This window comes from Bufo gargarizans, chromosome 8 (assembly GCF_014858855.1).
Source record: "Bufo gargarizans isolate SCDJY-AF-19 chromosome 8, ASM1485885v1, whole genome shotgun sequence".
In the NCBI taxonomy this organism is placed as follows: Eukaryota; Metazoa; Chordata; class Amphibia; order Anura; family Bufonidae; genus Bufo; species Bufo gargarizans.
This window is the reverse complement of record NC_058087.1, coordinates 77,685,849-77,698,407: the sequence shown is the minus strand read 5'-3', so window position 1 is coordinate 77,698,407 and position 12,559 is coordinate 77,685,849. Positions and strand designations below refer to the sequence as shown.

Genomic DNA, 12,559 nt, shown 5'->3' with positions numbered 1-12,559 from the left:
ACTATGGTGTTTAAAATAAGGAATACATCTGTTGTGTATGTATGTTTTATAGATGGCCCAATTCTTCATGAAAGTAATACAACAAATCATGGAGACTAAGGTCCCATTCTCACGTCAGCTTTAGGCCATTTCACACGAGGGTGTGCGGTCTGGGAAATACAGTCCCTGTGACAGCCACATTTTCTGGACCAACCATGGTTCGGCTGACCTGAACTAGTGATCTACAATGCTGTATGGTTCCAGTGGATCTACTGTCCCATACTTACATGATGCAATGAGTTCAGGACAGTAGACCCATGATTGGGATAGAACTCACAGCATTATAAATCACCACAATGTAGGGAGTTCAGGTCAGCCAAGCCACGGTCAGTCTGGGAAATGCAGCTGTCATATAGACCATGTTTGACCGTACACTGGCCTTAAGGCCCCTTTAGACTGCCGGATGTTCGGGCAGATTACTGCCAATGAGCGTTCATATGAACGCTCGTTAGCGATAATCTGCCGAAGCAATGGTGTCGCCGATTGCCCATCGAGTCAGCAAAATGCTCATTCATCGGGTAATAGATCGTTGGTGTGGTCACAAATCATAATTTGCTGTCAACAAGCAGTGCCGTGTAATCACGCTCTGCTAGTACTGCTACCAGCAAACAATGATTCTGTACGAGGGCGAGTGATGGCATTAGCAATCACTTCTCCCCATACTGTAGAGGAGATGACTGCATGTAAATACAGCGGTCTCCTTCACTGACGAGCAGGTAATTGTCAGTAACGAACACTTCCTTCCCAACAATCATCTGCTTCATCAAGCAGTGTAAAGGGGCCTTTACTGTGACAGATAAAACCTCTTGAAAAACAGGCTGCTATTAGTGTCAGGCACCAGTTTTTATTAAAGTGTAACAGTCATTTTTTTATTTTATTTGCTAGTTTATTAGAATCTGTCAATGACTGTCAAAAGATCTGTAACTACCTTATAATAGATTTCATTAATGCCCCCTGTCCCTTTCCATTGGTCCCCTAAGACTGTTGCTAGGGCTTTTCTGTCTCCAACTTAATGTAAACAGAAGACAGAGGGGCGGTCCTCCACGCTGCATGCCTGCATTAGGCTTCAGAGTGAAGAGGCGTGTCTCTCAGTAATCCAATCTGATTGGCTAACAGGAAGCTGCTGGCTACAGCAAATGTGTATGGGAAGGGAGGGAAAGCAGTTTTGGCCTCGGGGGAACTGGCAGAGGATCCATCTTGAGAAGATCCTCATATTGTAGAGTTCAAAACAGCCAAACTCTAGAAAAACAGTATGTGAAGAAACTAAAGATTGCTTTATGAATAATGCTGCAGCAGCAGTAACATATGCTAATTTATTTATGAAAACATGACAGTTACATTTTAAAGTAACATTTGTATTACTGTCGGACAAATGATGTACCTCGATATGCTGCAGACAAATACTAGACATTTACAGGATTTCTGAATTTTCTATCAGGGCGTGCAAAGAAATATAGTAGTCTAAGTAGTAAATGAATATATAATTTAGCATATTTTATAATGCATCATCATTAATATGCATCATGTTGAAAGATAAATTAAATAATAAGATCCTGATTATTACTATGCTGTACTCCATGTTCTAAATAGCAGTTAGAACTAATGAGTCACATTGCCCTGCCGAAGTAATCTGCCTGCCCAATACAACGCTACATTTAGGAATGCATGCTAAAACTAAACCAGAAATACTGAATAGTTGCCCTCACAGTTTATCAGACTGCAGCCTTTTCTGAATTATCCTGACAAACACTCTTGAAGTCTTGCAGAGGACAAAGGCGCTACCCTCCATCCAATCTGCTGCATCTTCAGCTGGAGATCATCTGAGGGGTGGGGCTTAGCAAAAGGGGTGGGTTTTAACAATCTTTTTGTCCTGCTGCAGACAGGACACAGCAGGGAGGCTCCTGCTTCATCTACTTGTCACTTGTGAGGCAGAGGACGGGGGAATATTGTTGTGCTCCTGCGACACAGAGATGCTTTCTTAATATATTTCTCAATTGTGACTGTAAAAGGAGACAAAAAACAGGATGAAGGGAAAAATAAAAGGGATGATGGGAGAAGTGCTATTGTTTTTGCATCTTCTGTACCATACTCTACACAATGCTGATCGGTACATCAGTGTCACTTTTATAACTTTACAAAGACTAGGAGACGATCTATAAACTATTCTCTAGTGGTCTATTAAAGTGTAGATCTACTTATTGCCCTACATGGACTCTACAAAGACTAGGAGACGATCTATAAACTATTCTCTAGTGGTCTATTAAAGTGTAGATCTACTTATTGCCCTACATGGACTCTACAAAGACTAGGAGACGATCTATAAACTATTCTCTAGTGGTCTATTAAAGTGTAGATCTACTTATTGCCCTACATGGACTCTACAAAGACTAGGAGACGATCTATAAACTATTCTCTAGTGGTCTATTAAAGTGTAGATCTACTTATTGCCCTACATGGACTCTACAAAGACTAGGAGACGATCTATAAACTATTCTCTAGTGGTCTATTAAAGTGTAGATCTACTTATTGCCCTACATGGACTCTACAAAGACTAGGAGATGATCTACGAACAACTCGTTAGTAGTCTATTAAAGTATAGATCTACTTATTGCCCCAAAAGTATCCATGGATATCGGTACTCAACCAATCAAGGACATTTGAAGGCTAAAACTGGAGAATGTACCCATTTCCCATTTGGGGGAAAAAAATAAAAGTATCCATGGATATTAGTAAATCAACCCTTCCATTTTAATGTAAACTGGTCATAAAACCCTATAACTGTATGCATATAATAACTTGGAAAGGCATATTAACTACAATTTCAGCCTTCTACAAAGGCTTCAAATAGGACACAATCAAACTGAAATTGATGAGTATTAATACTAATCATTATCAGGAACAATCGGTCATGATTACTAGAAGTCCCTGCAGCTTGCAAAGTTCTAGTCACTACTTTTACATGATTGGTAAAAGTGGATGAAATACAGGGTGGCAGACGAATGATGATATATATATATATATATATCCTGAGTTAACTTGTTCTTTGTTTGACCTGTCTTTCTCTTTGCAGTTGTTGAATTGTCTTCTAATCTTATGGAAATAATGTACCTACAAGCCATTGTGATCAGGGAACTTCTACAGAAAGGAAAGTGTGAGCGACAGGACAGATTCATTATGTACTCATGAAGCACAGGAATGAAGTCCCTGCGCAAACACATATTCACCCATGCAAACGTGCATTCTTGGAATTAGACGTGTGCTCCACTTCAACTCACACCGTTAAAGACACTCACGCACTCACCTGTAGGAGGAGCAGAGGAAACAGCAGGGGGAGTTGGAGAGGTGAAACCATCAGCAGCAGGGGATTGGGCTCCTGCAGTAGCATCTGGGGTAGTTGAGGAGGAAGGGGCAGCAGCAGGAGCATGAGGGATAGGGGCAGGAGTGGAGGTAACAGGGATGGGAGGAGTGCCAGCTGAGCCAGCAGGGGCTACGTGGAGAGAGGAAGATGTGAAGTTAATACAGAAAGCATGTTAGGTGGGATTAGAAATGCTTTCATGAAGCTCAGTGTTAGGAGTTTAGTAAAAAATCGGTATTGCTATCATTCACAGCCAGTCGCAGATGAAATTTCATGCGGGGGAGAAAAAGTACACATTTTAAGGTTTGTTTTGCCATAAGAGGAAACTAATTCCAGATTTTTCTTATTTACCCAAAAATGAATTTAATTAGGGACAAAATAACCCATCAGATGGCATCATCACTCAGTGCAATCTGTCCGGTTCAATCCACCAAGTTAAACTTTTTGAAACAAACATTCTCTATAAAGCATTTACATTAACATTTCACATTTATTAGTTCAACTGGTTTATGCCACTTGTGGTGCATAAAACGGCCATGTGGTTCTTACAACCATTTTTACTAAAATACCAAAAGAAAAAACACATAAAGAAGGGTCAGATGGAGCATACTAAAGAAAAACAAGGTGTAAAGGAGTAAATGCATATCTGTAACAAAAGTAGATTAAAGGGTTTTTTCAGGAGTTAAATAATTATCATCAATCATCCTCAGGAGAGGTCATCAATGTCAGATAAATGGGGGTCATACTCCTGGAAATGAGGTTGCAGGGATCCCCTAGGCACCAAGCACAGCATTGTACATGCTATAGTGGGTGTGCTTGGTATTTCAGCTTAAGGGGGTTGTTCGAGTTCAGAGCTGAACCTGGACATAGCCCCATTTTCACCCAGACAGCCCCTCTGATATGCTCCGATGCTCTCCTTTGCCCTGCACTCAATCACGCCGACATACCGGGCTCTCCATGGGTAAGCTAGGCTGAGGCTTCCGCCTAGCAGTGAGCCCAGTGACTTCACTGGCACTGATGGGCGGGTTTTAGCGTTGCCCTAGCCAGTAAAATGGCTAGGGCAGCAATAAAGACCGCCCATCAGTGCCGGTGACATCACTGGCAACACTGCTAGGCGAAAACCTCCGCCTAGCAATGTGAAAATATAAACAAACAAGTTCTTGCCCTGCGCGATGCAGCGGAGGGCAAGGGAGAGCATTGGAGCATGGAATGCTCCGATGCTCAGGTCAGAGGGGCCGGAGGGGTGTAAATGGGGATATGTCCGGGTTCAGCTCTAAACCTGGACAACCCCTTTAATCTCATTCACTTGGATGGGAGCGCTCTGCAGAAAGGCTATTTGACTGATGGATGTGACATCACAGCCTGAGGAACAGGATGGGAATCGGGCCCCAACCGATCTGTTATTGATCAACTATACTATTTCAATAACTAGAGCTTAACAATCATGTAAAGAAATATGTAATTAAATGGCATGTCGTCCTTTATTTTAATGACTGCAGGGGTCAATATATTGCCAACATTAGAATTCAACAGGCTATTTGCCAATAATTGCCAATTTTTTTCCTAGCTAATAAACTAGTAAAAGGGTAGTCACATGAAGATAACTCTGGTCCATAAGCTTTATTAAACCACATGGTCGTCGCTGCGACTGGCAGAATGGTCGCCATGTAATGGTACATTTAACCCAATGCTGCTTCCTGTATATCAGACATGTCTATTACCAGCCAATTATTGCCACCCCTCCCTGTGGGCTGCAATGCACACTGCCTGTGACACCCACAGTCTACAGCCTCTCATGTACCTTGTCCTGCTCCTTGGACATATGGATCTCCCTATGTGATGTCTGAGCAAGGCATCATGGGACATACAGATGCCAGAGGTACTGTGTCCAAGTGGTGATTTCTACAACCAAGATGGTGGACAAAACCTCAAATCGGTAGAGGTGGCATGGGAAAAAATAAAAGCCGTTAGGTTAGGGGGTACTGTGAATGATTACATGTGCCTGGTGGGTCTTTAATGGCAAAACATACCTCAACAATACGTACAGACTAGTTTATTGAAAACAAAAACTACATATGAGTATTAAAAAATAAAAAACATTATTGTTAAATTATACAACCGTGAAAAATTGTAAAATGGTAAGTCTGACAAGGGAAAAAAAAAAGCAGCAACACAATAGATTCTTCAGGATAATTCCACTAAAACATGAAAACGCCATCTGTCACAAATCTGGTTTCAAAATGGAAAGGAGATAATTAAAAAAGGTTCTCCGGGCATTTTAAGTAATCCGTCCTTTGTACTATCCTGATAGTTAGTACTTAGCCCTCCTTGCTCCGTCCATGCCACAGGCTCTGCTGCACCCACACAGGCTGTGGGCTTTTCTGCTCGGGTCCCAACCGGGTGTGTGCACTTTTCCTATTCAGCTGCTGGGAGTGCAGCATCGGCAGAGCGAGCGGGGATAACCACTAACTAAAAGAGCCTTCCTTCCACAGGATAGTAGAAAGGATGGATTTCCCAAAAAGCCAGGACAACTCCTTTAAAGCCATGGTGATATCCGCCAGTGTTCTACCATCCTCTAAACACCACTCCTGAGGGTCATTCACACACAGGCTTTTAGTGGCGTTTTTGTTAATTAGGCGATTTTTTTTTTTTTTTTTTTTTTTTTTTTTTATGCAGCAAGTGGGAGCCTTTTCTGGAATTTTGACATCATCTTCTCTATGGAGTGTACAGCGGGGTTATACATCCGCCGTTTAGAAAAAAAGTGACACTAAGCAGCCATAAAAACCCCAGGCAGTATGGAAAAGTGGTTTCTCTGGAGTTTTTTTTTTTTGTGAGTAAAAATGCCAGAACAAACTCGTGTGTGAAGGGACCTTTATAGTCCAATATTGCCTGAACTATGCACCACTGGTCTGGACAAGCAACAGCGCAAAGAGCTGCCTGTAAACGGATGGGATGGAAACAAGTTAATCAGAATTGGGTATCGGGTTGTGTTTAGCACACTCAAACCAAAGATCACTTTTAACTTTTTAGTGAAAAAAAATCTCTTAAATTGCATTGTACCTTATACAGTACATTATACTACACTTCATTCAAGACTTACTTGGAAAGACACTTGGAGGAGATGGAGTGGGGACAGCAATTGGAACGCCCACGCTACCACTTCCACTGTTCTCTCGACTACTGCTCCGACTACTAGGATGGCTGCCGCCACTACTGCCACTGCTGCTACAAGAAATAGATGCAGAGTCAATATACTGTACGTATACACATCTGACTGGTCAACATTCTGTGGCAAGGCAGGTTTTGCCAATAGATCATCCTACTTCAATAGGTCCTTTATACACAAAGGTGAAGAGTCCAGGAGCAGTGTATAACCATGACCAAATACCTGCAGGTAAGCTGCAGAGGCAGAAGCAATACCTTCATATTCTTATCCACCCTGCTGAATTGTGATGTTTCACCATTCTTTCCTGGTTGTGTATGTTATTAAAAGTAAGGATGTGAGATAAGCAGTTGTCTCTATTAAGTGAACCCTTTGGAATTACCTGGATTTCTGCATTGATTACTAATAAAACATGGTTATCCAAGTCACAATTACAAACACCATGTAACTAAACTACTAACATACAAACAGTTGTATCATGAACATCCACAGTGCAGGGATACTGGAGCTCAGCTGAAGATAGTGCAAGTTCCAGTGGCGGGGAACAGCTGATCGGTGGGGGATGTTGGACCTCCACTAAGAGGATATTAATGACCTATCCTGAGTATAGATTAAAAAAAAAATAATATTTTTTTTTTATATATATATATATATATATATATATATATATATATATATATATATATATATATATATATATATATTTATAATCAATACGAGAGCAGCACCACTATCCCCTCCAGACCTCCACCGGGAATGCACAAGCCGACCAGCAGCCGCAGATCAACAGCGCAAAAACAAAATGTTTTCCTTTATTCTTAGTCCAAAGGTACAAAGTGTAAAAATAGTGCAACTTTTTAACTGCGCTTGACAAAGACTGGATTAGTCGAAACGTTGCACTATTTTTGCACTTTGTTTTTGCACACAGTTAAATCCTAACCTTAGCACCACAGAAGGACATGGTCGTGTCTTTCTTTCTCCAGAGCTCAGCGTGTTTCTGAGCTCAGTGCAGAGGTCCCTTCCCATACAGTGCTTTTAACACTGCAGAATGCTCAGCATCTAAGACTTGCAGTTTTCTGTGTATGAAAGCCACATCTTGACTCCAGCACATAGTAGGTGAATTTCTTACTCCAGTCATAACAGAATTTATTTATGAAGTGCTGGAGTAACTCTGCATGTGTTGGTTTTAGCTTGTTTATTAGTCAGCATCCTTCACTGCATCAGTTTACATAGTCCATGCCGTCTGTGCTGTAATTAATTTGTCCTCGTGTTCTGGATCTTTCCCCTCAAACTCTCCCTCTCCCCCATAAACAGTTTTCTTTGACCTGCAATTATTTCCCTCTCTCTATACTGCCATGATAATATGTATTCTGAGTCCTAGATCTGTGTGCTGTGAGAATAAACTGTCTCTTACATACCATGTAGGATTAAAATAGGGCTCCCTGATGATTAGCCTAGAAGTAAGGGAAAGGAAGTCTAGAACAGTATAGTAGTGGCAGATTGCCCGTATTAGAACACTCGCCCAGGCTTTAGGAGAATTGCTGGGTGCAGGAGCAGCACACTGGGACGGCTAGATGTCATATAGGCAGACTTGAGCACTGGGGGAGGCTGGAATGGATCCTCACACTGTGCCCAGCAAAAGTAGAAGTTAATTTGCGAGAAGCTTTAATGATGGCAAAGCAGCCACTAATTATGATGCCTTCTCCACCAAGCTTCATAGTTGGGACGAGGTGTGGTGTCCTTTTTCTCCAAACACAGAATTGTGCATTTGTGCTAAAAAGTTCCACTTTTGTCTCATCAGTCCATAGAACATTTTCCCAGAAGCATTGTGAAACAGCTAGGTGTTTTTTTTTTGGACAGCACCGGCTCCCTTTGTGGTATCCTTCCATGAGCAACATTCTTGTTCTTGTTGCACACATGAACAGAGGCTTTTGCAGTATACAGTCTTCTTTCTGTAGGTTCTTTCTCACCTCTTTCATAATTGCTTGCTGAGGTTTTGGAGTGATCTTAACAATGCCCCTAGTAGAGAGCAGCAAAAGTCTTGAATTTTCTCAGTAGATAACTTGTCTAACTGTGGACTGATGTATACCCAGGTCTTTAGCAATGCTTTTGCAGCCTTTTCCACCTTCGTGCATCTTTCTAACTTCTCCATCTTCCCAAGCATTGTTCACACTAACCAGTCTTTCCTGACCATGCTTTGTGCGCCTTTAATTAATGGCAAAACAGCTGTAAAAAAAACCCACTTCCAATCTTATCTCCTTTAGTGAAATGCCTTCTGCCCATTAGCACTTGAAGAAGTTATTTAACTCAAAGTTTCACATTTTCTCCCTGCATTGTGGATGTGTATCAGTGCAGCAGATATACTACTGAAAATGTGCCTTTTTTTCTTGTGCAATTACATTCTTTGCACCGCATTTATCAAGTTTTTTTTACATACTAAGGGCTCTTTCACACGTTCTTTTCTTCCGGCATAGAGTTCCGTCGTCGCGGCTCTGGAAGAATCCTGATCAGTTTTATTCTAATGCATTCTGAATGGAGAGAAATCCGTTCAGGATGCATCAGGATGTCTTCAGCTCAGGACCGGAACGTTTTTTGGCCGGAGAAAATACCGCAGCATGCTGCGCTTTTTGCTCCGGCCAAAAATCCGGAACACTTGCCGCAAGGCCGGATCCGGAATTAATGCCCATTGAAAAGCATTGATCCGGATCCGGCCTTAAGCTAAACGTCGTTTCGGCGCATTGCCGGATCCGACGTTTAGCTTTTTCTGAATGGTTACCATGGCTGCCGACACGCTTAAGTCCTGGCAGCCATGGTAAAGTGTAGTGGGGAGCGGGGGAGCAGCATACTTACAGTCCGTGCGGCTCCCGGGGCTCTCCAGGGTGACGTCATGCGCATGGGGCGCTCTGACGTCATTCTGGAGCGCCCCGGGAGCCGCACGGACTGTAAGTATACTGCTCCCCCGCTCCCTACTACTACTATGGCAACCAGGACTTTAATAGCGTCCTGGCTGCCATAGTAACACTGAACGCATTCTGAAGACGGATCCGTCTTCAAATGCTTTCAGTTCACTTGCGTTTTTCTGGATCCGGCGTGTAATTCCGGAAAATGGAGTACACGCCGGATCCGGACAACGCAAGTTTGAAAGAGGCCTTAAAAATCTTTTTATGCCTTGTCCATCAAGAGGAGCATGGCTTAAAGGCTATGTACACTTTTGGAAGCAACATTTGATTATGATTGCATTTTACTCCTTTTTGGATAAAAATCATATTTTCATTTGGCCATTATTAGAAATATTGAGCCATTCTGTCACAAAGGGTTAACAGTTTTTTCGAACTGTGTAACTGGTACTTTCACTTTGTGCCATCATCTAAAAACCCTCATCTCTAAACTAGGGAGGTCATAAACACTTATTTAGGGATTGAGCTTTGATGAGTGTTTATAATGTCAATGTCAGAGAGCAGAGATAAGGAGTCTGTCTGCTCCTCAGATGACAGAAAAGACCAAAATTCTACAGGCAGCTAGTAAACAAAACAAGATTCCATATTGTTAATAAAGTCCAATTGAAAAAATATATATTTTTAGCTCAAAATGAGTACAATATAAATAATAAATAAAATAAAAAAATGCCCCCCAAAGGTGTACATAGCCTTTAAATGTGCCCCTGTATGCCCAAATTTTTAGGCATTTGTGGAGTAAACGAAACAAGCTTATAGGTGGCATAAACTTAGACTAGACATTTTAAAGGTGCAATAATTAGACATCATCGGCCACTATGATAAACCTGGAGCAGTTCAAGACTGTCTGTCTTAGGGTACTTCTTACACTTGCGTTGTTCGATTCCGGCAGGCAGTTCCATCGCCGAAACGTCGCTGGATCCGTCTCATTAATGCATTGCAATACCGGATCACTCTCTCCGGTTGTCATCTGTAAAAACGGATCCGGTATTTATTTTTCATATTTTTAAAGGTCTGCATATGCACAGACCGCAAAACCGGATTCGTTTTTCCAGAACACTTGGGGCCAGATCCGGCATTAATGCATTTCAATGGAAAATAATGCTGGATCCAGCATTCCGGCAAGTACAGTGACTGAACTGAAGACATCCTGATGCATACTGAACAGATTGCTCTCCATTCAGAATGCGTTAAGATAAAACTCAGATCAGTTTTTTCCTGTTATTGAGCCCCTAGGACAGAACTCAATACAGAAAAGTTTACCGCAAGTGTGAAAGTACCCTAAGCTTACTCAGTCTTAGGCTACATTCACACGACTGTATGTGTTTTGCGGTCTTCAAATTGCGGATCTATTGTAACAATGCCTATCCTTGTCTGCAAAATGGACAAGAATAGGACATGTTCGCAAATGTGCGCAATAAAAGACATGAATGAACAGCTGTTTGTCTCTTAGGCTTAAGTAACAATCAGACCACAATTTATTAGTGATCAATGCAGAAATCCGTGCAATTGTAAAGGATTAACTTACTGTATATCTATACAGTATGGATTTTAATTCAATACCCTGAGCACATGATCAAATTTTCCTTTTCTGAAGAATGGCATTCCCTATTTTAGCATGACAATCCCGGTGCATATAGTAATTAGGGATGAACAAATTGACTTCGGATGCCTCATCTGAAGTCGATTCGCATAAAACTTTGTTGTAATACTGTACGGAGCGGGAGCCAAAGTTATTACTGCTTTAAAAAACCTTGATCCTTGATACTGAACTCTGTTCGGTTCCACTCCCGCTCCGTACAGTATTACAACAAAGTTTTATGTGAATCGACTTCGGAGGAAGCATCCGAAGGCGATTCGCTCATCCCTAATAGCAAGGTCTATAGGCTCAATTGGCCTGCTCATGAATATGTCATGTTTAGGTGTCCACATTCATGTACTCTTGACCAGCAGTCTATAGAAATCGATGTGCAAACAGATACCTACCAGTGAACATATGATAGAGGATGAGCCCCAACAACTAGTTTTGTTTAATCTCTTATTTTTACAGTTTTGGGTCCCATGCACACAACTGTATCTACTTTGTGGTCATCAAAACACAGATCTCGGCCATGTGCATGCCTGCCGTTATTTTTTCTAACCCCCGTAGACATGTTCTACCTTTTTTGCGAGCCGTCAGAAAGGAAAAATTAAATCAATGGGTCCGCATTCAATCCGCAAAAAATGCGGATCAGATGCGCAACGGAAATACGGTCATGGGCATAAGGCTTTAACAAGCTCAAATATCTGTATTGGGGAATATGCAAACAGACATTGGAAAGGGCTGGAATTACATGCTTTTGGAACAAACAGACAAAATGACCCCAAAGGAACAGACCTGCATGACATAGGTATCGAAGGGTCAACAGAAAAACACACAAAAATACATGATAAAACATTGGGCACAAAACATTTCGTGAAGCACAGGCAGTGGCCAGAAGATTCCTGATGCTCTGTAGTAGTGAAGGAGTTCATGAATGAGTTTTTCTTAATGCATAGAAAGCAGACCACTAAGAAAATAAGGCCAAGATATTGGGGCACAAATGAAAAAGAATGGACCCATTTATTTAAAATCTACTATTTACTACTTCGCTGTTGAGCAGTCACTGAAGAACATATACCACATTAAAATGTGACAGCTCTCAGAAAGTGATCAGGAAAATCTAGACTAAATGAATAGAAAGCTTAGGCCAAAGTCTGATTTTTAGATTTGCTTTTTTTCTTTCATGTACATTTTCTTGCTATTTTTAACTGAAAACATCCTACTCCAGTAACCTGAAATATGCTACCATCTCTTATATGGCTTACATATACCTGTATGTGCGGTTCCTCTGGTTGGCTGAAGCTGTTCTAAGAGGGCTCTGTTGCTGTGAGGGAGCCATGTTACGTGTGGGGCTGGGTACATAGTCATTTGGAACGACAGGGGGCCGCACAGGCTCCAATGTGCGATAGGGTGAGTGTCGCCTTCAAGAAAAACAAAAATAAATAAAAAAATAAACCTCTAAACGT

The 12,559-nt window shown here is 41.6% G+C and overlaps 1 protein-coding gene across 15 annotated transcripts in view; it reads right to left on the bottom strand.

Moving 5' to 3' along the window:
• Positions 1-12,559, bottom strand: part of ABI2 (abl interactor 2) — a 103,228-nt gene that overhangs the window by 43,202 nt on the left and 47,467 nt on the right. For 4 of the 15 annotated variants that reach the window (XM_044305065.1, XM_044305070.1, XM_044305067.1 and 1 more), the window contains 3 exons: positions 12,365-12,514; positions 6,495-6,619; positions 3,341-3,526 (listed from right to left, as the gene is read on the bottom strand). In XM_044305065.1, coding sequence (XP_044161000.1) covers positions 3,341-3,526; positions 6,495-6,619; positions 12,365-12,514 — 461 coding nt within the window. The remainder of the gene's footprint in view (positions 1-3,340; positions 3,527-6,494; positions 6,620-12,364; positions 12,515-12,559) is intronic. The other 11 variants (XM_044305073.1, XM_044305077.1, XM_044305075.1 and 8 more) reach the window with 3 other exon arrangements.